Source organism: Eutrigla gurnardus (assembly GCF_963514095.1).
Source record: "Eutrigla gurnardus genome assembly, chromosome: 5".
Classification (NCBI taxonomy): Eukaryota; Metazoa; Chordata; class Actinopteri; order Perciformes; family Triglidae; genus Eutrigla; species Eutrigla gurnardus.
Window position 1 is genome coordinate 10,612,471 of NC_139919.1, and position 23,463 is coordinate 10,635,933.

The following is a 23,463-nucleotide window of genomic DNA, read 5'->3' on the forward strand; positions in this document are numbered from 1 at the left end:
AGGAGCCTGACAGCACCACACGCATGTTGTTGTGTTGTTGATGCTGGCCATTTAAAAGGTTACATTACCTCAAGTCGTTTCCTCTCGGTGGGTTTTTACACTTTCCTTGTGACTTTCTTAAGTTTAGCTTTTATTTTTGTTTCTGTTTATTGAGTTATTTCAGCTGAATAACGTGTCGCTCCTTCTAGTTAAAGCTAAGCTAGTACATCCATCTTCGGACACTGTAGTTTATGTTCCTTCTACAGCCATTGGTTTGGTCTGTTAAACTTCTAAAAATACATTTGTACACTGTCAACGTACTTCTAAATCTACACCGTTGATATCGGTTTGTCTCACATGCCTGCCCTTTTAAAAACACTGCTACTAGGAGACCGGCTAGCAGATCACGTCAACGTTTGAAGAACACATCTGTCTTGATTGAATATGGAAAAGTGCCAATAGGGCTGTGTCCGATGATGTTTCACTTAATGATAACGAACAGCCTGTGATTGCAACTGAAGTTTGTTTCAAATCCACTGGTGTCTTGTAACTGCTCAGCCTTACTCTCATAGTACAGCAGTAATGACAATCTCATGAAACACAAAAAAAAACACATTTTTGTCTCGACATTTGTGAATTTGAAGTAAAAAAATGATTGTATAATGTATAAATTACTGAAACATTCATGTTAGATGTATTACATTTCTCACAACAGTTGCCGGGCTGTGCAGGTGAGACCTTAATCCCCAATGCTCCAAATTAGAAACCATGAACTTTATATCAATGGAGCTGTGCCCAAGGCCAGCGTCCTTATTATTTTTGACTCATTATCTCAACATTGCTAATTATATGATATATGAGGAGATTGTCTTGTTGCTTATGGAATATTTTACTTACGAGGAAATACCAAAAGCAACCGTTTTATATATGGTTGGCTAATTAGGTCAGACAGTATTGATATTGTTCTGATCCATCACCCAGATACATCTAGGGTCTCAATACCAAACGTTTTTGTTTGTTTCAGGTGTTTAGCCCCCTTGGGTCCAGGCTGTGTGTGTCGTCAGTCTGTCCTGAGGACAAAATGCGGAACTTGAAGCTGCTGAAGAGCCTACGGAGCTCGGAGCTGCAGGGTCCAGGCTCCCCACAGTGTTTATCTGTGCGGGCTGACACCGGCTCGCTGCTGGTCGCTTCTTCTTATTCCATTACAGAGTACGACCCACGAACTGGCCAGGTGAGCTACCGGTGACATACCTTACTAATCTAGACACGGTTTCTCAACACAGGCTGATCAGTGCAAGTGAATTGTTGTCGATTCTCCAGACATTGAACGTATATTTATTCCATTAAAAGAGAATACTAGCTTTGTTTAATTTTAGTCTTATGTGTTTGAAGATGTCATTTTAAAGAAGTAATAAATGAAAGGTGCAGCGTTTCAGTTAGGAATCAGCTTTCCTCTACTCTGTCATACAGGTGGTCAGTGAGGCCTCGCTGACAGCGGACCGTTTCCTCCCAGAGGACGGCAGCGGAACGGTGGTTGGCCTGCAGGACCTGGCTGAACTGGAGTCAGCCTGTTTGGCCACAGCTAACGGCGATGTCGTCCTCTTCAACTTCAACACCTGTCAGGTTAGCGACAGAGTTTAACTTTTCCTTTGGCCCACAGTTCAAAAAGCTAAGTAAAGAGTTGGCACGAGGGCTAAGGTTAGAGTTGGTTTTGAGCTAAGATTAGAATAGGGGGCATGTGGATGCATTGTGTTTATGAGGCTCCTCATGAATGCCTGTGATCGTGTTCAACAGTTGGAGTGCGTTGGCAGCGTGGACAGCGGTCTGACCTCGATGAGTTGGAGTCCTGATGAAGAGCTCGTCGTTCTCACTACTGGTCAGTGTGTTATATCTAAAAATATGGATTCACTGTTTTAAATCTTAAATGTAATGCTTTGAATCAGTCAAGTGGAATTATCAGTCTCTGCACACTAAACAAAGCACCAAAACACTCAGATGAGTCCATTCTTAAAGGCTACTATTAAAGATGAGCTGAGAAGCTGGTTCATAGCGATGTGGGTTATTATAACGTGGTGGAAGTAATTGGTTTTTGAGAAATCATAATGTAGCACCATTTCTTTGTTGGAACAAAAGTTTCTGTTTTTTTTTTTTTTTATAAGATGAGTGTGGTCAAGATACCCTGTGGCTCTAGCTATAAAGAGATGACCTGAATTACAGGTCAATGCTTAGTTAGTTCAGTGATAATTAAACATATTGAGCAGTGTTACAAATGAATACATCTCTAATTGTGTTTTTGGCTCACAGGTCAGGAAACAATCATTATGATGACCAAAGAGTTTGAGCCGATCACTGAGGTTGGAATCCACCAGGATGACTTTGGTGAAGGTATGGTGTCTCCAGATAGACTCCGTTTAGATCAGTGGTGCCCAACCCGAGGATCAGGACCCACAAAGGGTCTCAAGATCATTCATGGAATGGAGAAATGCATTTAAATATGGCTAAATAGCAAAACTGAATCATCTACTGCATGCTGTGTGTTTTTCAGGGAAGTTCATCACAGTGGGTTGGGGAAAGAAGGAGACTCAGTTCCACGGCTCAGAGGGGAAACAAGCAGCACAGAGGAAGATCCAGGTCAGAGTTCAACCTCAGAAACATCAAAGTTAGGAAGAAACAACTAAAATGTATTAAAACAATGGTTACCTCTATGAAAACTTGTGAATGATGTGAACATGCCACCACAGGAGGTGCAGCCGGCTGCAGCCTGGGACGACCGCACGCCACGGGTGACATGGCGAGGCGACGGCCAGCTGTTTGCCGTCAGTGCCATCTGTATTCAGACCGGAGCCAGGAAGGTCCGGGTCTGGAACAGAGAGGGCGTCCTGCAGGCCACCAGCGAGACCATCAACGGCCTGGAGCAGGCGCTCTGCTGGAAGTACGAGTGCTGCCGAAGCTCATTCAATTCAGTTTTTAACTTTAGATTTAGAACTGTCTAAATGTGTGAATGATTATGGTGTTCTTCCCCGAGTAAATAATAGTTTACATTAAGGCATACAAGAAAGAATATTAGTATAGTGGATAGTGGAATATAGTGGTGAGATTTCATGGTAGCTCCTCTCCTGCTGTTTCAGACCCTCAGGCAGCCTGATAGCGAGCACTCAGCGTCATCCCAACAAACACAGTGTGGTTTTCATGGAGAAGAATGGACTGCTGCACGGAGACTTCACCCTCCCATTCAGCAAAGACCAGGCCAAGGTAAACCTGCCTTGCAAGCAATTTAAGAAATATGGAATTTCAGTAAGTGATTTTTTTATTTTTATTTTACAAAAAAACACTTTGATTGTGTGTTTTTCAGGTGAAGGATTTGCTCTGGAACAATGACTCCACTGTTTTAGCTGTTTGGTTGGAGGACTTGACTGCTGGAGAGGACGGACAAGTCAACACTTCCAGTGAGTTCAGCCAAAGGTGTAGCCCCTCCTTCAGGCCAGTCAGGGTCATGTTGATCATGTTTGATCACAACAGTGACATAAAGAGGAAGAGTTGTCATGATCCAACCACACGAGGCAGTTTACATGTCAGACAGACAAATTATCCACTTATGTTTACATGAACTGCTGTAAACTGGATCAACAGTATTTGGATAAAGCATGTTTCCATTGCTCTGTAGAAGTTTATAACAACAAAAAAACGGATTAATAGCTAATGTTGACATTTATTTATGAATTAATTGAAGCTTGAGTGGGTTATGTATTTAAGAACCATTTGTTGAAATTCTCTTCACATCCTAAAAGTAATCAAAAAACCAAATGCTCTGCCGACTTATTGTGTGTCACCAGAGTCTGCCAGAATTGGGGGAGTGGCTTTGAAAGGAGGCCTAGAGGGACGGGCTGTCAGTGTTATCGACGTTCTTGCTAGATTTAGCCACTTTTACAGCGAGTGCTAAATCAAACTCGGTCTTGCTGGTTTCTCCAACGTTGCCTATCCATGCCGTAAATATGAAATAAGTAAATGACTATATAGATATGAATGAGCCACCTTCATTTGTCCGTGCTCCCTCTGCAGTCCAGCTGTGGGTGGTGGGGAACTACCACTGGTATCTGAAGCAGAGCCTGAACTTTGGCACAGACTCACAGAAGGCTCCGGTCTGTGTCTGCTGGGACCCTGAGCGCCCCCTAAGGCTCCACGTGGTGACCCACAGCTGGACCAGCGTCACCTACGACTGGGGCTGGACGACTGAGAGGAGCCCCGGGCTGGACTCCACCGACAACGCCAACGTGGCTGTGATTGATGGAGGTGAGGGGCGTTGAGATGAGAGGTGACAGAGCTGATGGATGATTCCAACATGATGGTGATAGTGATACTTATCTAACCCCCCACCTCAGATAAAATCCTGGTGACAAACTTCAGGCAGTGTGTGGTTCCTCCTCCCATGTGTTCGTTTGAGCTTCAGCTGACCTCACCAGTCAACCAGGTGACCTTCCTCTGCCAACCTCAGAGGACCAATCAGCTAGCAGCGTTGACTTCTTCCGGACAGATCTCCGTCTACAGCCCGGGTGGGTGATACTATGTTTTGCATAAAGACAGTGATCATGACAATGAACGTGACTTTGCTGATTGTTCTTAAATTCACCTGATTTTAAAGCTTGAGAAATGAGAATATGAGTGGGGAGAGCAAAACACAAGGGATCTTGGGTAGAAGGAGACGGCCTGGGCTGATGCTTGCATAGAGCAGTTTTTTATCACTTGTTTTAAATGCATATAACATATCATTCTCTAATCCGTCCAGATTCAGGAGAACAGGTTGATAAAACAGCAGATGGGTTCCGGATGATATCTCGTCCCCTGGTCCTCCAGAAAACCTTCAGGTACCCGCAGTGCTGCTGTTTCTGTAGACCGACTGTCTGGACTTCAGTTAAATCATTTGAACAATCTGTTCTAAAGTCAAAATTAGCCATATGTTACTGTTAAACCGACAAGCACTACATGCAGTTTGATGCTGGTATTCAGCTTGGTAGCCAAAGATGCTACCAGTCTGATTAATGTCCCATGTTTTTAATGGTTTTATTAATGGTTTTCAATGTTCCCTCATTGGTTTCTCTCCGGTTCCTCTGCCTTTCCTGCAGAGTGACGGTTCTCCAGGAAGAGCCTCTGGCCCTGCGGCAGCTGCTGTGGTTGGAGGACCAGCTGTTTGTGGGTGTCACCTCCAGTCTGCTACCAACCTCCTCCACCCTGCTGATGCTCCGCCCCGCTGATGACGCTGATGACACACTAACTGTCAGGTCAGCAGGGCTGAACACACTGGGATTGGCAGCACTTTTAGTCGAGTTATAGTCCTGTTCATCTTAATAATCCAATCCATTTAAGTTAATGATTCCACAGCTGTGTTGTGAAAGTCAGGACTCAGCGAGGTGTTTTCATGTTTCAGGTCTGAGATCGAAGTGGACGGTGTTGTGGTCAGTTTGGTTCACTGCTCCCAGACTGGCACTGTGGCACTACAGCTGGAGGACGGACAGATCAGGAAGCTGCGTTGGGGTGAGTCACTAACACATCTGATTTTCACCCTGATAAATAAGATGTATTCTTCCAGTTGAAGTACCATTTTTAGTCCTTTTTTTGTTAGCAGGAAAATGTGGATTGAATCTTTAAAAAACAAAGTTAAAATGCTTCTCATCAAATGTATATGCTTTCTTTCTTGTCTTCTTTTCCTGGAGATTTTTTTCTTTCCATTTTTCCCAGTTCCTTTTTCCTGCTATATAATGAAGCTTGCTCTTACCATAGAAGCATTTTAAATGCAAATGTTTACAGGAAAAACCTTTCTTTATTTTTTCTGTGAAGATCTTGCTGAGCCTTCAGTGGAGGAATGGTGTGACTCCAGCAGATGTAGCATCAACTTCCCTGTTCCCTGCGTTCAGACAGCCCTCTGCAGCATCAGTGGAGAGGTAGAAACCTATTTAGAATAACATGAATGAATGTAAGTGTACTCTTCTGTACAGGCCTAAACGCATTATGTTTCTGTTTACTATTCTTTATGTCTTCAGGAATATCTACTCGGCCTGACGGACAGATCCCACCTGTACGCTGGAGACACAGAGGTACGCTTACTTTATTGTTCCAGCTCTGAATATGTTTATTGTGAGGGAGGGCAAATGGGAAATGTGTTAATAAATGTCTGCTTCTTTCTCAGCTGGCCTCCAATATTTCATCCTTCGCCATTTGCAATGACTTCCTCCTCATAACCACACACTCCCACACCTGCCGCTGTCTCCAACTGACCACACTCAGTGTCAAAGGTAGTGTTCCTTTTATTTCTGCTTATTTCTTTATTGACATTTAAAAAAAAAAGTAAAATATTCAAGTTACTATACTATGACTTTTTTGTGACATACTATCACTTAAGTACTGTACTGTGAATCATTGACCAAAGCTGAGTTGAATGACCTTTGACCCTGCAGGGCTGCAGGCAGCCTTGGCCTCTGATGGAGGTCAGAATGACGAGTCGCTGCGGAGGGTGGAGAGGGGATCCAGGATAGTCACTGTGGTACCAAAAGACACCAGAGTGATTCTGCAGGTCAGTTGAATACACACACACACACACACACACACACACACACACACACACACACACACACACACACACACACACACGTATGTTGCTACCTTTCCTGTGTAACAAACACAGCATGCAGCTGATTTATTTTGCTGTGTTTGTGTCCAGATGCCTCGTGGGAACCTGGAGACCGTGCATCATCGAGCGTTGGTGTTGGCTCAGCTCAGGAAGTGGTTGGACAAGTGAGTTTGATATTCTTCCATCATCTTACATCCTGGTCTTTATAAGATGTTTTGAGGGTCACCCATATTTAAAAAAAAAAGTTGTTTTTTTACTCAAGGTCTTTGGTAAATATCCAATCTTACATGTACGTAAAAATAAATTCAGTGTGAAAAGATTGTGAAACCTTGAAATATATAAGAAAAAAAAAATTAGAAAAAAGAAAACAGTAAACATAAATTAGTGGTCAGAAAAACATGCAAAAATAAAATCCAAAAGTGACATGAATAAACATAGTATATAATATATATAATTAAATAGAAATATGGTATATAATATGGGTGTATATATATATATCAGTTGCCTCCATTTCTGCTATATCATTTGAGGCTACCATATACTGTATCATAACATTTCTAAGCATAGCCTCTTCTAGAATAGCAAATGATGTATAAGGTAATAACGTATAATCCATAGCTTAATGATTGGAGGATTAATTTACTTCAATTTAAGCAGCGTTAATCATTTGGCAAGAGATGCAAAAGCTATGTTATCTTTAACAAAGTGTAACCCTTTAAAAAGTTTAACATAACCTTCTTGATGTTATGTACGTAGCGAGTGAGCAAAGTGTTAAAATTGCATATGTTAGAGTTAAACGAGTCATGTTTGTTTCTTTCAGTTTGATGTTCAGAGATTCCTTTGAGTGTATGAGGAAGCTGAGGATCAACATGAACCTCATTTATGACCACAACCCAAAGGTACATCAAAAATCAATAAGCAGTTTTCTCATATCACGTCTTCTACTGTGTCCACAGCTTGCATTTTATGTTCATAGTTTTTTAAGGATTAAAGCATAAAACCACACACGGACACAATGACTGGTCTTGTTTCAATGTCCGTCTCTTCCTGCAGGTTTTCCTGGAGAACATGGAGACTTTCATCACACAACTCGACTCTCTCAGCCACATTAACCTCTTCCTCACTGAGCTCAAGTAAGATACTTCAGGAGATTTTAGTTTCAGTTCAGGAAAAACAAGTCCTTTACCCATATATGGTGCTATGTTCTTCTTTCCTTTGTATCCAGGGAGGAGGATACAACCAGCACCATGTACCCCCGCCCTGACAGCAGCCCCGTCCAGACCCAGCCTGTTTCTGGCCAGAAGAAAGTGGATGTCGTCTGTGATGCTTTGCGGAGCGCCATGGAGTCAATGGATCCAAACAAGTCAGTGGTCCATAAGACTTGAGTTCCAAAGGCTTAAAAGCAGCTCTGCAGTGATGGGGCAACACATGTCAGTCTAACAGTAGATGGAGCAGTAATGGGATATAAAATGATAAAGATGTTGTCAACCTGCAGGTTCTTTCTGTCCATACTGACGACTCACGTGAAGAAGACCGTTCCAGAGCTGGAGATCGCTCTGCAGAAAGTCCACGAGCTTCGAGGTGAGCACACTGATGACGTGTCACTGATGAACTACTAAACTACTACACCAAGCTCGATTACAATCTGCAGGGCTAGGAACTAACTTTTAATCCCTGGCTTCACTAGAGTGACGTCTTAATGGTCTATGGTCTATAATCCTTCACTTAGATCATCGTTAATCCTCCTGCAGCATGAGAATGCATTGTGGGAATTTTCCTATTTGCAACAACGGCACAGATACCTATCAAATTATCTTGGCCATTGACCAATCAGTGTACTTTATGTTAGCTAGTATGTAACGATATCTGCCTCTGAAATCATTCTCCATGAATTCTTCTTCCTGGGTTTGTTTTTTTCAAATATTATAATGCATTTCTTTGCCATTTTTGAAAGATGCTGTGAAAGAAAAGAACATAATGTCATCAATAACAAACAAACATCATGCGTTGTCTGATTACACTTCTGCCTCTAATGGCAATATTTCAATATCACTAATGCAACAACTCTATGCTGTTTTTTTAAATGTTAAATAGGCCAATAATTAGTTGCCAATTTCTTAAAATGGTTGCTAATAGCAACCTTTCCTGTGGAGCCCTGCTCAGTTCCACACGTACAGGAGCAGATGATGTTTTTAGTTGCTCATCATGTGCTGCGTTTGTGTATTTGACAGTGAACCCTCCTGATGCTCCCGGTGCTGTGAGTGCTGAAGAGGCGTTGAAGTACCTCCTCTTCCTCGTCAACGTCAACGACCTGTACGAACACTCTCTGGGGACGTACGACTTTGATCTCGTGCTCATGGTGGCCGAGAAATCCCAGAAGGTACCAGACGGCGGCGGAGGAGGAGGAAACATCTTCTTCATCATCATGTTTTACTTATCCAAAGTAGCCTGACTTTGTATATGAAACACAGTCAGTTATGTTTATGAGATATTAAGCGAAGCCCCTGTATTTACATACCACCTGTGATGTTTATGACCTCTGTCTTACACCACAAGTTGCTCCAAAATCTAGTTAGATGATCTTCTCTGATATGGGAAAATGTTCCTGTAAATTAGTCATGATTTGGGGGGAAAAAAGACAGAGGATATGAAGAGCACAAAGACGTAACTAGTTCAGATTACCAAGAGAGACCATCATAACCTTTTTAAATGTTTTTTGCATTTATCAGTGTGCATAAGTTAATTTTTGTCTCCAACTCCTACAGGACCCCAAAGAGTACCTTCCCTTCTTGAACATGCTGAAGAGCCTGGAGCCAAACTACCAGCGCTACACCATCGACAAGCACCTGAAACGCTACAGGAAGGCCCTGCATCACCTCAGCAAGTGTGGTCAGTCTCCGCCCCTTTTACTGCTCTTCATCTTCATCAGGAAGCCTTGTAGCCTTGGCTCTTTGCCACACGAATGTCCCTTATGATGATAACTTTCACAAAATAATCTCTCGATATGTGAAACTATTTATGCTGTGCCGAAAGATTATAGGCTGGATGATGTGTTTAATCTAAAATAAAGTGGAACAGAAGGCTGTAAACGATGTAATGTCTTGCTAACCTGATCTTGTGTTCAGGAGAGGAACATTTCCCTGAAGCTTTGCAGCTCGTGAAGGAGCAGAAACTTTACAGTGAAGCTCTGCGACTGTACACAGCAGACGGTGCTCACTACAAGGTACACACAAACAGGGCTCAGCATATTGTTACTCTACATGGCAGTCAGACGATATGAATGCTAAACACTGTCTAAAGCTGTCAGTTCTTGTGATGGGCAATTGGCATTATTATTTTTTGGCATTTTAATAGTGTTATTAATAGGACGGAACCAGATAGTTTGAAGACATTCAATGCTGTGTGTTTTTTTCTGTTTGCATGTCTATTTGTTGTGCTGAAGCTGGTATTTCTGCACAGTTGCAGACAAAGATCAGGCGATACTATCCATCCACCATAGTCTCATATAATCTCGTAGGAAACACTGAGAGACATTGCATTCCAGCAATAATCTCTTAAGTAAAAGGTTGACCCCTTGACCTCTAGGCTCTGAGCTGTGTGTACGCCGAGCACCTGATGGAGCAGCAGCAGGCGGAGCAGGCCGGCCTGTTGCTATGGCGATGCAGAGAGCCAGCCAGCGCCCTGCAGGCGTTCGCCAGCAGCTCCAGTTGGAGAAACGCCATCTGTGCGGCGCAGCAAATCCCACTACCACCCGACCAGTTAGCTCTGCTGGCCCGGGACCTGGCAGGTAACCATAACAACAGGCAGATGGACTTACACATAGGAAAGCAAATGAGACAGACAGACAGGTAGCCGGTTAGCTGCTCAGACATGGAACAATACCAACATGTAGTTTGTTTCCTTCCTTTTCTAGAGAAGCTGACTGAACAGCGACGGTACTCAGAAGCTGCTGTGCTGTTGGATCAGTACGCAAAAGTAAGATCCTCCACAAAATCGCTTCTAATGAAGTTAAAGTCGTAGTTTTTATATTATATGAATTTATATGAATTGTGTGAAAAACCCCTGTCTTTCCAACAGGACTGCGAGGAGGCCATCTTGGCTCTGATCACAGGTTCAGTCTGGGAGGAGGCGCTCAGATTGGTAATTTCCTTATTTTTTCAGCCAGGCTTTTACTTATGTATATATATATTTTACATAACTATGAGTTTGTCTTTGTCTGCTTCAGATTTACATGCACAACAGACAGGATATCACTGAAACCAACCTCAAACCTGCCCTGTTGGAAGGTACATATCATTCACACCTGTTCAGCCATGTAACTATAGCTTCTCATGCTAACTACCCAGTTGTTCTTCCACTGTTTAACTCTTAAACAGGTCAAGAATAAAAGAGGGGGTTGGACTTGGGCTAAAAATCAAACCTTTGTCTTGTGATAACGTCTGGTTGTCTTGTCATAATGCTGTGTTGTCTGGTGTCAGCTGTCGGCACCCAGACTGCATTCCTGGAGGCCCAAGTAGCGACGTTCACGCGGCACAAGACCCGGCTGGCTGTGGTCCGAGAGCAGAAAGAGAAGGCCAGACTGGACATGCTGGGTGAGAATAAGTCAGGATCTACAGGACATACACTATCTGAGCTCACATGTTGGATTTGAACATGCTTTTGATGATTTCCGTCAGCTCTGTCTGTCGAGGTCATACCACAATGTGTTTTTAACACTATCAAACGTTCCTGTAGACCCAATGAAGGTAAAAGCTGAAAGAATTCCACTAGTGTGATTGTTTTTTTCAAGACGAAAAAGGTCCATAACAATTCCTCAGAACAGTCATACAGTAGCATCTGTGTCCTCTGTCTTGCTCATCAGACGAGGACGGTCCAGACTGCCCCGATGCTGAGCTTTACTCTGAAGCCAGCAGTGTGATGACCGGCTCCAAATACTCCCATAGTAACTCCCGCATCTCCTCGTAAGACAAACACACACACACACACACACTTCATGAGTTAGATTCTGGTGATTTCCACATGGTAAAATGTAACCCGTGTGATACATGTTTACATTTTGGTTACTGGTGTAATGTTCATGCTCCGCCTGCAGGAGATCGTCAAAGAACCGGCGGAAAGCGGAGAGGAAGAAGCTGAGTCTGAAGGAAGGAAGCCCGATGGAGGACCGAGCGCTGATGTACGCTCTTGGTGAGATCCTCACCACCGTGGACAAGATGAGAGGTACGAACACTTAAAGGCTCTTCATCATTTAGATTCATGTTTTTAATAATGTTCACTCTTTTTGATTTGGAAGTTTAAGATCACGTTGTGTCTGCTTGTTGAAATACCACCATTCTGTCTTGAACAGTAGAGTTAGCAGTGAAACAGTAGGGGGCAGGGATGCTGGGAAATGTAGTCTTATTCTGGAGAAGCATTTAATAGGCATTTTCAACACATGCTCTCAACAAGTGAAATGATGCTGCATCCTTGAATTGTCCTGCAGAGGAAGTGCACGGCCTGCTGAAGGCCCTGGTGCTGTTCCAGTTTGACAAGCAGGCGGAGAAGCTGCAGCCGGCCTACGAGGAGGCTCTGCAGATGATGGAGGCAGCAGTTCCTGAGGTGTGGCCTGAGGCCCCGATCGGCAGTCAGGCTACGGTAACTATAATAACATATTATCATGCTTTATACTCTCGTTTCTCACTTGTTTTAACCTGATTTTAGGTCTGTTGTTGTGATTGGTTAACACTGACTGATTTCTTCGGGCAAGAAATTCGAATAAAAAACAAATATAGCAGGAAAGTACCCATATGCAGGATGAAACTTTTCCTATAAGTAATTAGGAATACGATATGAAAAAATCTAAAAATAAAACATGAAGCAAGCAAATAAAATGGCAGATAAGAGTCAGGACACTTTGTGTACGAGAGCAAGAGAATAGAGTGTTGTTTTCTTTTAGTACTTGTAATGTAACTGTGGTCTCATTCTTGTGTTTCAGCTCACTGGACCAAACTCAACTGCAAACAGCATCATGGCTTCTTTCCAGCAGCAGCAGCAGAGACCTGCAGCCTCACAACCAGGTCAGCAGAATTTGTAGTTTTTTGGTTGTTAAGTAGACTCATTATCTAGCAAGTCACTAGCTGTGTCCCAATCCAGCTGAGGATGCGGCTGCTGAACTGGAACACAGCGCCTGTTTGCACTACTTCATTTTATTTTACGTATATCTGATCAATGGAAAATAATTTCCAGGCACTGCAGATGAAGTTACACACTTTCTATGTTTCCAGTAATTCTTCTGCTTTCAACATCGTTTCTCATCTTGTTTTTTAGCTGCCGAGGTCATGATGCCACCAAAGATGAGAAACGGTGTCAAGTGGAAGCTCGCTATGCTCATGTAAACTACTTGTGTTTGTGTGTTTTTTTTATCTGTAAAGTAAAACGGTAATTATGTGATGAATAAAGATTCAATTATTATCTCTCCAAATGTTTTAATGATTAAGGTCAACAGGTTTTGTACAACTTCCATTCTGCACCATCAATCAATAATCATACAGGTATTAAGACAAAACCCATTAATGGTTGTTTTGGCTCCCCGTCCTCCACAATACTAGACTATACTATGACTTTGTCTGACATATGTAGGAGAAACAGCCTCCGCTGTCCTCAAAAACCTCAGGGTGATTTTTAATGGACTGAAGGCGAGTAAGGCCAACACAGACAGTTACTGGCCTTAAAGGAGGTTCTTTCCTTCTCTGAATAAACTCATGAACTGCTTCCTACAGACACCCTGACAACAGATCCCCTTGGGAGAGACTAAACCTGGGAAGACCCTGTGTTATGACACTAACACACTAATGATTACAGTGAAGAGGTGTTGGTACGGATCCAAAGAGCCCCATCATTCAACGACTGCAGGTATAAAGACGATGACACGTGTATTGTTGTTTTGCCTCTGTATTCTGGCACAATGCATGTGAAATGAAACAGTGACTATGAGCGTGGGTGTTTACATTGAGATTATATTATATAACACTGTGGAGACTGCAGCCCTGTCATGTTCCTGCTGTGTATAAACTCCTACACTGAGTGTCAACACCTTGACGGCTCAAAGTGACACTTTACCCTCATAGTCATTCATTTCAAACCCAGTGAGCCACCGCAGCACTGTTGTGTCAATGTGGCCCTCGGCAAGGAACTGTCCCTCAGTCCCCCCGCTGCTCCACAGCAGAAGATGGAATGTAACAGCACGGCTGGTTTGTCTTTGATAACGGCATTAAAAAGAGAGAAAAGGTGACAGAAATCCAGCAAAAATGGGGGCGTCTCTCTGAACCAAGTCCAGCTTTGTTCTCACGTTGTCTCCCATCATCTCCGTGTCCTCTTGGCCCGTTTGGCTGCAGCGGTGCGCCTCTGGTTGATGGCCTTGGTGGTGACGCGGAGCTTACGCAGGCGCAGCTGTCGCAGCCGGAGCTGCAGGTCCTTGGGGAGTTTACCCCCCTTCGCCAAAATGTCTTGTAGCCTCTGTTTGGGCATCTTGGTGAGGCGGAAGTCGCAGATTGTGGGGTAGTGGTCGTACATGACGCGGCAGCTGCGGGAGGATGGGAAGTAGCCCTCGGCGCTGACCGTCACCCGGTACTCGCCAGGGTTCAGCAGCCGCCAGTAGTCACCATCAGTCACTGGAGAGGACAGCAGGAGTTGGAAGTGAGTAGAGATGTGGGGCAGTGACCTCAAGTAACACTGAACAAACTTCCACCGTTACATGTTCGAGGTGGGAGTGCATCCCCAAATCCATTTACCTTTTACTGGTAACGGTGTTTCCTTTAAGTGATATTATTCATTTACATTCAAATGTCTTACATCAGACTTTAGAAAGTCAAATGTTAAGACGTGAGAAGGTGGATTTTATCAGTTGGGTTTTTTTTGTGACATTGCAATTTAAAATCGTAAACTAATCGGTAAAAAAATGCTATTTTTTTTAAATAATCTCACATGAACCTCAAACAGATCAGGATAGCAGAACCTCGAGCCAAGAAATGACATATTAGACTGTGACATGTTTTAGAACGTACTATGTGATAGTTTTTTTGAGATTCATGATGACTATATTTAGACTATATTTTATAATATATTATGACCTTTTGTGACATTTTTATGTCATATATTTTTGCTTGGATTGGAAGTCTGAATCTGACCAACAAGAACAGACTGTAAGACTTTACCTGATCTAATATGATGATCGATATCCTCAACTTTAATGATGGCATCTGCTATACCAGCCTCTGTGTCTTTGTCCCGGACCACCCCCTTTATTCCACGGTGGACCTAAGAAGAGACGAGTCCACATTCATTGGTGCTGTAGATACAAACTAGCAGTGCTCTGTACAAGATGTTCCTTCAGGGACTGAAGATGAAAAGAAATGTGCCAAATCAGACATCTTAGCAGAACGCAACCAAAGCAGACCGACCTGCTCCATGTAAACCAGCAGAGACTCTCTGTTGTTCTCCCACTCGATGGGCAGCTCACTGGCGTGAGGGAATTTATCACAGGACAACTCCACCGTCACCTCGAAACAGTTGGTGTGCAGGTAGCTGAAATCATTCATACCTGAAGGAGAGACCAGATATGAGGAGTTATTCTTATTCGTTGATGGATTCTGCTGCACTTGTGTTCAACTTCCTCTCATGGTTTAAAACATCTGAACTTCTCAGAAAAGTGCTGGTGAAAAATTCTCTATGTGGACTCAGGCCTTTAGACTGTAATCTGACACTTTCTGCACGTCGACAACATCGAATGCCATTTTGTAAAGTTGCCTCACTTAATTGCTGTTGATCTGTGGTGACATATGAGCAGGTGATATAATTAGGATGAGAGTTTTACATGCAGACCCAAATCTCACGTGATTATGGACAGAAAACAAAACTACCTGAAATTAATTTAAATAGTTTATGTACAGTATTTCAGCTTTGAGAAACACACGTTCTTACTTCCTGGTACGTTGTGCCAGTCGGCTCCATTGATGATGTTGTTGTATCTGATGAAGTCCTTGTTGTGGCAGTGCCGTCGGTCTGGGTTGGACATCGCCTGGTTTTATACGATACAGGAACATGTTAAATACATAGCAGTGCTTTAAACATGAGAGCAGGAAGTGAACGCAGCACAGGGGGATTCACCTGATTGGTGCTGGCGTACACGGTGGCCAACCAGCGGAAGAAGCTCTCATCGGCAGTGGGCGTGTGCTCGCGTGGGGCCCAGTCCTTCGTCATGTCAAACGGGTAGGTGACCACCAGCTCTCCCCCGTGGAGGTTGGCACTGAGAACAAATGGGATGTTCTGCATCCAGTTGATGACGGCTCGGGTCTCCGACGCCACCTGATGTCGGAGTTGAGGATTCGGTCAGAGGAGGGAGGATGGATGGTTTTTCATTTATGGTTTTTAAGTAATTCATCTGACCCTTTTCATCACACCAAACCAGTAAAGAACCCTCATAGAGATTATTTTATTGGTCACACACGTTCCTGTTTTTTTTTTTTTTCATATTCTAGCAATCTATTCTAAATAAGTATTTATTGCTGGGCTTTGGAGTTTAAGTGGAGCATCTAATCATTTAAAAAAAGATGAAATTATTTTCCATTCATAGTCAAAAACAGCATCACCAGTGATCCACAGAGGTGCTGTCAAAGCCTCGTGAAATAGCTGACTGGCATATTATACTTCATATATATAATATACTTCATTATTATGAGGTATTGTGTGTAGAATTTTGAGTAAAAAAAATTAAATCCATTTTGGAATAAGGCTGTAACATAACAAAATGTGGAAAAAGTGTGTGTGTGTGTGTGTGTGTGTGTGTGTGTGTGTGTGTGTGTGTGTGTGTGTGTGTGTGTGTGTGTGTGACACTTACGAAGGCTTCCTCTGAGGTGTACATCTCAGGGATGGGGAAGTAGTGGTTGATGAGTTTGGACCGGTCTGTCTCCAGCTCGATGGCTCTCCACATCTCTGAGTTGAGGTCAGCAAAATTGTGGTTCATGTCGATACCTTCATAGCTGTATCGGCCCCAGGCCCAACCCGCCAGTTCTGAGCCCTGCAGAGTGGATAAGTGTGTTATGTCCAGAGTCACTGAGCACTCAAGTCTGGAGCCACCATGGGGACTACAACACAATCCTGGACTAAGTGCACCTTTTTAAAGGCCATCTCGTATCCGTCGGGGTTCATGGAGGGCAGGAGGTGGATGCGAGTCTCTTTGACGAGGCGGACGATGCGCTGGTCGCCCCGCTTGTACTCTTGGCACATGTACTCCATTAGATTGAGCAGAATCTCTCGGCCCAGCACCTCGTTCCCATGCATCCCTGCAACGTAGCGGAACTCTGGCTCTCCTGCAGGGGGCGACAAAATACACACAAGGGAACAAAGTTGAAGTCGAGCTGGAAGAGCATTTCCAGAGTATGTATCTGAAGCAGGCGGGACATAATGTTGGGAGGAATTTCATTGGTTGACAAGATAAGCTCACGACCTCCCAGATTGATGGATGGAGATCGTGATATCATTGGTTGAAATTGGTTGGTTCCAGCTGATTTTAGCATGCATCATATTTGGTTTTCCAAGAAGAAAAGAACATTGAACTTTGATTTAAATATATGAAAGAATTATGCTTCCGTAATTCTTCTTCTTGTGTGATCTAAAAGAGTTGGAAAGGCATTTTTCATTTCAGTTAAACTATAAGAGCACTGCTTCTGATATATATTTCCATGTTTAATACATTTACTTATCTTTTCCAAAGTGAAATTTTGTTCATACAGATAGAACAATTATAATTACAATCAAAACCAAGACAGAGCAAGAACCCAACGGTCTAATTAAATATATTTTTGAGGAGGCAGTGTGCTACATCATCCTCAAAAACATAAATAAGCCCACATGATTCAAGGATCATTATTTCTCATTATGCAACACAGGGATGCACAACATTTATGCTGCACAAGAAAACATAACAAATAAAACAGTATTGCATTCTTTGAATTTGCATCAGGAGGAATTCAAACAGCAGCAACAAAATCAACTCTCTGTGCAGACAACAAGGCCGGCATCATATCATCAAACATTCCACGTCAGGGAGACATTGTCCATCAACAACAGTCCATCTGTGGCTCCTGCACAGATCCAGCTCTTACCCTGACCCTGCTGGAAGACCTGGATCTGGTTCCTGTTTGGTCTGCATGGTTTGACAGCCGGCTATGAAATCTCACACATCCTCCTCACGCTGTTTATGAGGAGGAGTTTCAGCTCTCACACATATTTCTCTTGACTTGACAACGATATGGCTTCACTTCAATACCTGGAGCTGAAAACACAACTGAGGTTCTTGAGTTGATGTTTTGGTGTAAACGTATATGTCAAAACATTACCAAAATAAAGGGCTTCCCTTATAAAGTGAGTTTAGCGTTTTTCCTGCTTTTTGCTATAACTTTAAGAATCTAACCCTTTAATAGCTACATGTGCAACACATGATTGTTGTGTTTTTGATTTATCTCATCTAAATGTAGACATATTGAGCAAGTATCAGTGGCCCGGCCAATGCAGCAGCATCCATACATAAAAGTTTCAGCTAAACAAAACACAAATACCACAGAAAGCTCACATAAACGTGACAAGGGAAGGGGCAGAGGGGAAAACTTGTAACTACTCTGAAGCCTGTTTTCCTGTTTCAACTGTTCAGAAAAACTCATGGCATCAGATTGTTCCAACACATGGAACATATGAGCAAAATAGCAACACTGGTCCCTGGAAAAAAGAAGGGCTCGGGGTGGATCAAAAAATCAGGTCACGGACTGAGCAGATCTATTCCTTTGTAAAGGCTACCAATCATCTGCTGTCCTGATATAAAAGACATGAGACAGGAAGTCCACGTCAGTTTTGATGGTTTCTGTATTTTTACCTAAGTTTGACTTTGTCCCATTTAGAAAAATTGTATTCAAACAAGCTGAAATATCAGCTGGCATAGTTCTTCAGTTAGCATTCAGTTTATAGCTGAAGACAAATTTGAATGATCCTTCACTATGTGCTGCCTTCACTGCCATGTGTGTTGGTGGGAAAACCTCACCACTCTGCTGCCATGCGGGCAGAGCTGTGGAGGCCAAGGAAAACATCTGTAAACCTCTGGTCCGTTCAGGTTTTGGAATCTCACAGTGCTGGACTGTGTAGTCTTGCAGGGCTGGGTTATGGTGGCAGCCATAACAGAAGTCCCTTCTGACCCCTCAGATTACTATGTAATCGCAAAGCATCAGTCCCTCTTTACTATAAATGACTCTTCTCATTAAAGCATTAAAGTATGGCAGCATGCAGAAAACTGCAACTTAAGTTAAAGAAGCTCTCAAGTTTAACTGATAAAACATCACAACTTATTTTGAAAGAGGACTAAATTATGAAACTTTACCAACAGGCTCTTTGAGGCTACATGTTAGATACAAACCAAAAGAAACCCTTTTTCCTTTCACATCTCCCCATGTGTCTCCAGCGTGTCTCACCCAGCTCATGTTTTCCAGGGTTGTCGGAGATCTCCATGACGTAGAGCTTCAGACCCGTGTAGCTCTTCCCGATGCTGTAGATACGGGTGATGTCAGGACACGCCTCGTTCACCGACTTCATCAACTGGGAAACAAAAACAAAGTTCCACATTTTGTCTTTTACCAACATGTTTGGGACTCAAGGTTTGCATGACGTTGGGACTCCTCAACTCATTGAATGGTTTCTTCTGTACGATCGAGGATTTTCTGCAGATCACTCTTTTTTCTGACATAACCTCTTTGTTTGTTGTTGGTGTTCATTACTGATGAAGTCAGTCTGTGAGAAAATACACTGTAGAAGAACAAGGAGTCATGGATGGATGGATGACTCAGGCCCAGGGGCTGTAATATGAGGACCCAAGGGCCTACAAAATAACACTCACATAGACGTACCAATCAGGAAGATACTCAAAATGTAAATAAAGACTACATAGAGACACAGAACCAGTAAAAACAGACACATGACAAGTACGAAGAGACACTAAGAGAGAGTGTTTGTTTCTGTGGGCTGTTTTCTGACCATCAGATGCAGGACGGCGTCTCCAAACAGACCGCTGGCGGTAGCAGCACATTGAGGACACTGCCACGGAGGAGTAAAGCCTCCCATAATATTTGCTTTTTGGTCAGACTGAGACCAGACCACACACACTGCGGGAGCCTCCAACACTCACAAAAAAACCCAAACTTTTTTACAGGAATGCCCTAGCTAGATCAGAGAGCTGATCGAAGAGCTTGTCTTACCTTTCTCATCTCCTTGTAGTTGTGGTGTCTGAAGTTCAGTTTGTCTTTAGACTCCGTCGGCTCCGTCTGCCACCCGTACACGTGATTTGGATCTGTGATAATAGATAAGATTGCAGTGACCATGGATCAAATGAAATGTACATATGTAGATACAAAGCTTCCCGTACCTGGGAGCTGGCAGCCCAACACCTCGGCCCTCAGGCAGATGTCACCCTGTGTGAAGTTCTGGTACCAGGTCTGTGGGTTGATCCGGATGTAACGGGCCACCGTGGAAGTGTTGAATAGGGCGAGGACGGATGTCTCCAGGTACTGGCATCCTTCAAATATCTGCAGCCCAAGGAGATCAGGTAAAACAAGGACTCTTTACATTCAAGACATACCAATGTCGTCCCTTCTCCCCTCCATGCACAGCTTAAATTGCTTGATTTAAAAAAAAACAACTACTGACAACACTCAAAAATAACTTTTATATCATTGCAAAGATGCATCCATTGTGAACATTTAAACCAGTCTGATGCTTCATGGAAAACAGCTTTGGCTGTGGCACACATGCCTTACAGACCACTGGGTTACACAAACCTCACCAGGGCTGCAAAGTTTCCAAACCGCGCTGGCATCGTGAATAACCACATTACTGAGGTTATGGGTGCATTATTATTATTATTATTATTATTATTATTATTATTATTGCCTGCTAACATCATTCTCCCTTTTGCTGTTAAAGAAGAAATAATTGTAATTTGTATTTTCATGTCCTTTAATGAACACATTGTGACCATACTATGATGACTTTCCTTTTCTTATTTTCCTCCATAAACTAACAATTAGGCATCAGGTACAAATCTACTATGTGATTTAGAGGAAAACAGAGTGTTCAGTTAGTATATGTTAGGTACTCACTCATCATATTTAGCGTTTTTAGAGATGTAGATGCGAGATTCAGTCAGCCTTGCAAAAATACAGCCAGTAGAAAAGTCCTTCAAAGTGATACTTTTGACTTACATTATATTACAGAGTAATGTAAAGTAAGTACTTTTTCAATTTTAGTTGAGTAAAGAAGTTGAATCAGTACTTCTACTTCTACCAGAGTCTTTTTGAACACAAGTGTGTGTATTTCGAGTATAGAATGTCTTTACTTTTGATTCCTCTGATATATAATAATAAGCCAAGAAAGGGAATGGCATAACAGTGTTATTCATCCACAACTCTTACCAGCATTATAGCAAAGAGCTTGAGTGAATTCCAGACCAGCTTGGAAAGTGAAATGTGACGGTAGGAAACATGTAATAAGAGAGTGACACTCACGGCCTCCTCGGTCCCGTTCATACACGGCTTCCAGACCAGCGAGTCGTTACTGAACTGCACCTTGTAGGTATGAACCACATTCCAACTGTGTGTGGACAAGACACATTGTTCAGGAGCACATATAGCGCATGATACACAGAGGAACCCTGCAGGTGAGCTCAGGTCCACAATAAGACCCCATATGCACCATTAGAGGAAGAACATTATGCATTTTACCTATACATTTAAATCATAGGATTAATCAGAAGATATTAACTGGGGTTCAGAAGGGAGACAAAGAGAAGCCTCGTATTTCTGTCTTCAAATACACCAATAAAATGATTTTTAGCTTTAATTGAAGGCTAATGCATAAAAATGATAAAGGCAGAGTTGACTACAAAATATCACTTTAAAGAAGTCCTTTGAAAGTGAACTTCTCGACAGAACTACATTTCCCAGCGTTCACTCTGACACCATACAAGCTTCCGTGCTGACCTCCAGATGGAGCTGCGACCCTGCAGGATGACACCGGTGAAGCGAGTCAGCCGCCGGGCGTCGACCTGCAGCCACTGGTTCTTGTCCCGGTACTTTGCACACCAGCCTCCGTCGTAGATGTCTCCGTCCTCTATCCCAGACTGCATGACACACAGGAAGCACACACTCATAGTGTTACTGTAGGCAGCACGTGGGAGGTCAGGTCTCTGGTTTTACTGGGCTGTTACCTGGATGTTGAGTCGGCCACGGTGAGGGCCGAGGCCTCTGCGTTTGGAGGAAGACGCTGTCAGCTGGTCGTCTTTGACCCTCAGGGACTCCAGACCCAACGGAGGACATTCTGACACAAGCAACAAGGAGTCACTTATTTAATATCATTATACCAGGCAGAAGTAGAGAGAAGAAGCCAGCGTTCCAGGGGTTAAATTCTGTCTATTCAAGTCACACTCACACAAAGTCAAGGTTACAAGATTGTGTTCACAGAGAGAGAAGCCGACTGCAGACATCCAATTCCTGTTCCTCTTGGATGGCAGAGTGAAATGTCAAATACAATTAGCTTGAGTCATTTTCTCTTTGGAACAAAGTAGGATCAACTCTGGTGCAGTGTTTGTTTTCTGATCACAGCAACAAAGCCTTCTGAATATGCCAAAAGATTGTGTTGAATGATATTGAGTTTATTGTTACCGTGGCAATCCTTAATTAAAGAAGACATACCACACTCATCTCCAGGTTCATGCTTCTACTTTGGGTTACGACTAGAAGAAAAGTTCCAAGCTGTAATGCTTAAAAACTTTATTTTTCTCATGCTGTCTGTCTGAATAAACCTGTATTCACCTGTGTCTGACGCTCTGTGACATTACAACTGTACGGAAGCCCTGATGGCTCCTTTAAAGGCTCGGTTCCTGAATAAAGGATGTATTATTTCTCCATGGATTGAGCTCTTCGATACCTTTACAGTATTTAAATGGCAATTAGACCTACGTTATAATAAAAAAGACATGGGAATCTCACATTTTACAATATGGGACATTTAAGATTTCAGTCAATGTCTCTGAAAAATAGAAATAGGGAGGAAAATCAGGTGAACACTCACTGGAGTGTGAATATTGCCTCGGCAGACGTTGGTCACTCTACTGCATTCATGCATGCTTGGCAGACTCCCAGTTTGCAATAGACAAATGTAAATCTATAAATATTGCAATACTTTCATCCGTGGGCCATAGGCTCGGCCACCATTGTTGTCCCTCTTACGTCAATACAAAGCGACTTTACACATCGCCACTTTAAGTAAACTTAATAATATAATTAATATGTATATATATAGATAATATGTACACACACTTGACCTTGTGAGACCATTAGCCATGGTTTCATACTGAGATGTTGCAACTTTTACTTTGCTGTTTTAAATAAAGCCAGAGAAGCATCCTGAAGGAGATGTAAAGCAGAGAGCAGTAAATAAGAGAAAGCTCAGCTCTCCTGTGGAGGTGAAACATCTGTTAACCTGGCCAGCGTCCTCAGCGGCCGTCTTAAAGCCTCAGACAGACTCTCATTGTCTACACGGTTCAGCTCGGTTCACACGAGCCTCTTCCTGCCAGGAAGCTTTACTGGCTGCTAAAAAGTCTCAAGGCGAGGTATAGAAGCAGTTTAAATGAATACTGAATGTGACATATCTGACAAAAACCCTTTTGCCCCTTTGCCTTGTAGTCCAGCTGGATCGCCGTTGAGCTGACTCAAAATGTTGCTGAGATCTTGAAAAGTCATGTCTCTTTGTTGCTGTTGACTGGTGGACTCCTGCCAAACCACACACCA

General features: G+C 42.9%; 2 protein-coding genes across 3 annotated transcripts in view; one reads left to right on the plus strand and one right to left on the minus strand.

Moving 5' to 3' along the window:
• On the plus strand, window positions 1-13,051 carry elp1 (elongator acetyltransferase complex subunit 1). Of its 2 annotated transcripts, none has more exons than XM_084010144.1 (36): window positions 1-87; window positions 1,004-1,210; window positions 1,450-1,602; window positions 1,774-1,855; window positions 2,284-2,364; window positions 2,525-2,610; window positions 2,721-2,911; window positions 3,108-3,231; window positions 3,332-3,425; window positions 4,039-4,269; window positions 4,359-4,529; window positions 4,763-4,841; window positions 5,100-5,255; window positions 5,402-5,508; window positions 5,812-5,915; window positions 6,015-6,068; window positions 6,161-6,266; window positions 6,429-6,544; window positions 6,692-6,765; window positions 7,422-7,500; window positions 7,655-7,734; window positions 7,827-7,964; window positions 8,097-8,182; window positions 8,833-8,981; window positions 9,367-9,490; window positions 9,727-9,824; window positions 10,187-10,388; window positions 10,515-10,576; window positions 10,679-10,741; window positions 10,827-10,887; window positions 11,080-11,193; window positions 11,463-11,562; window positions 11,694-11,821; window positions 12,084-12,235; window positions 12,576-12,657; window positions 12,908-13,051. In XM_084010144.1, exons 2-36 carry the CDS (start codon window positions 1,061-1,063, stop codon window positions 12,973-12,975), a joined length of 3,945 nt encoding a protein of 1,314 aa, XP_083866270.1. In that variant the 5' UTR covers window positions 1-87; window positions 1,004-1,060; the 3' UTR covers window positions 12,976-13,051. The 2 variants fall into 2 exon arrangements, with proteins under 2 accessions (XP_083866270.1, XP_083866271.1); XM_084010145.1 differs by having other exon boundaries at window positions 43-58.
• LOC311013874 (putative carboxypeptidase X1) overlaps window positions 13,046-23,463 on the minus strand; it is a 15,606-nt gene continuing 5,188 nt past the window's right edge. The window contains exons 2-14 of the mRNA XM_084010148.1: window positions 21,882-21,991; window positions 21,655-21,794; window positions 21,181-21,265; window positions 20,043-20,202; window positions 19,876-19,967; window positions 19,096-19,219; window positions 16,751-16,947; window positions 16,476-16,655; window positions 15,746-15,943; window positions 15,560-15,656; window positions 15,040-15,179; window positions 14,794-14,896; window positions 13,046-14,250 (exon numbers count right to left, since the gene is read on the minus strand). Of these exons, the coding sequence (XP_083866274.1) occupies window positions 13,940-14,250; window positions 14,794-14,896; window positions 15,040-15,179; window positions 15,560-15,656; window positions 15,746-15,943; window positions 16,476-16,655; window positions 16,751-16,947; window positions 19,096-19,219; window positions 19,876-19,967; window positions 20,043-20,202; window positions 21,181-21,265; window positions 21,655-21,794; window positions 21,882-21,991 (1,937 nt within the window). The 3' untranslated portion in view covers window positions 13,046-13,939. The remainder of the gene's footprint in view (window positions 14,251-14,793; window positions 14,897-15,039; window positions 15,180-15,559; window positions 15,657-15,745; window positions 15,944-16,475; window positions 16,656-16,750; window positions 16,948-19,095; window positions 19,220-19,875; window positions 19,968-20,042; window positions 20,203-21,180; window positions 21,266-21,654; window positions 21,795-21,881; window positions 21,992-23,463) is intronic.

Excerpts from the sequence above, each read along its gene's own strand:
- elp1 (XM_084010144.1), top strand. The coding sequence starts at position 1,061 with ATGCGGAACTTGAAGCTGCTGAAGAGCCTACGGAGCTCGGAGCTGCAG. Across the intron at positions 9,825-10,186 it reads CAGACGGTGCTCACTACAAG|GCTCTGAGCTGTGTGTACGC; the intron begins GTACACACAAAC and ends CTTGACCTCTAG. Across the intron at positions 12,236-12,575 it reads CGATCGGCAGTCAGGCTACG|CTCACTGGACCAAACTCAAC; the intron begins GTAACTATAATA and ends CTTGTGTTTCAG.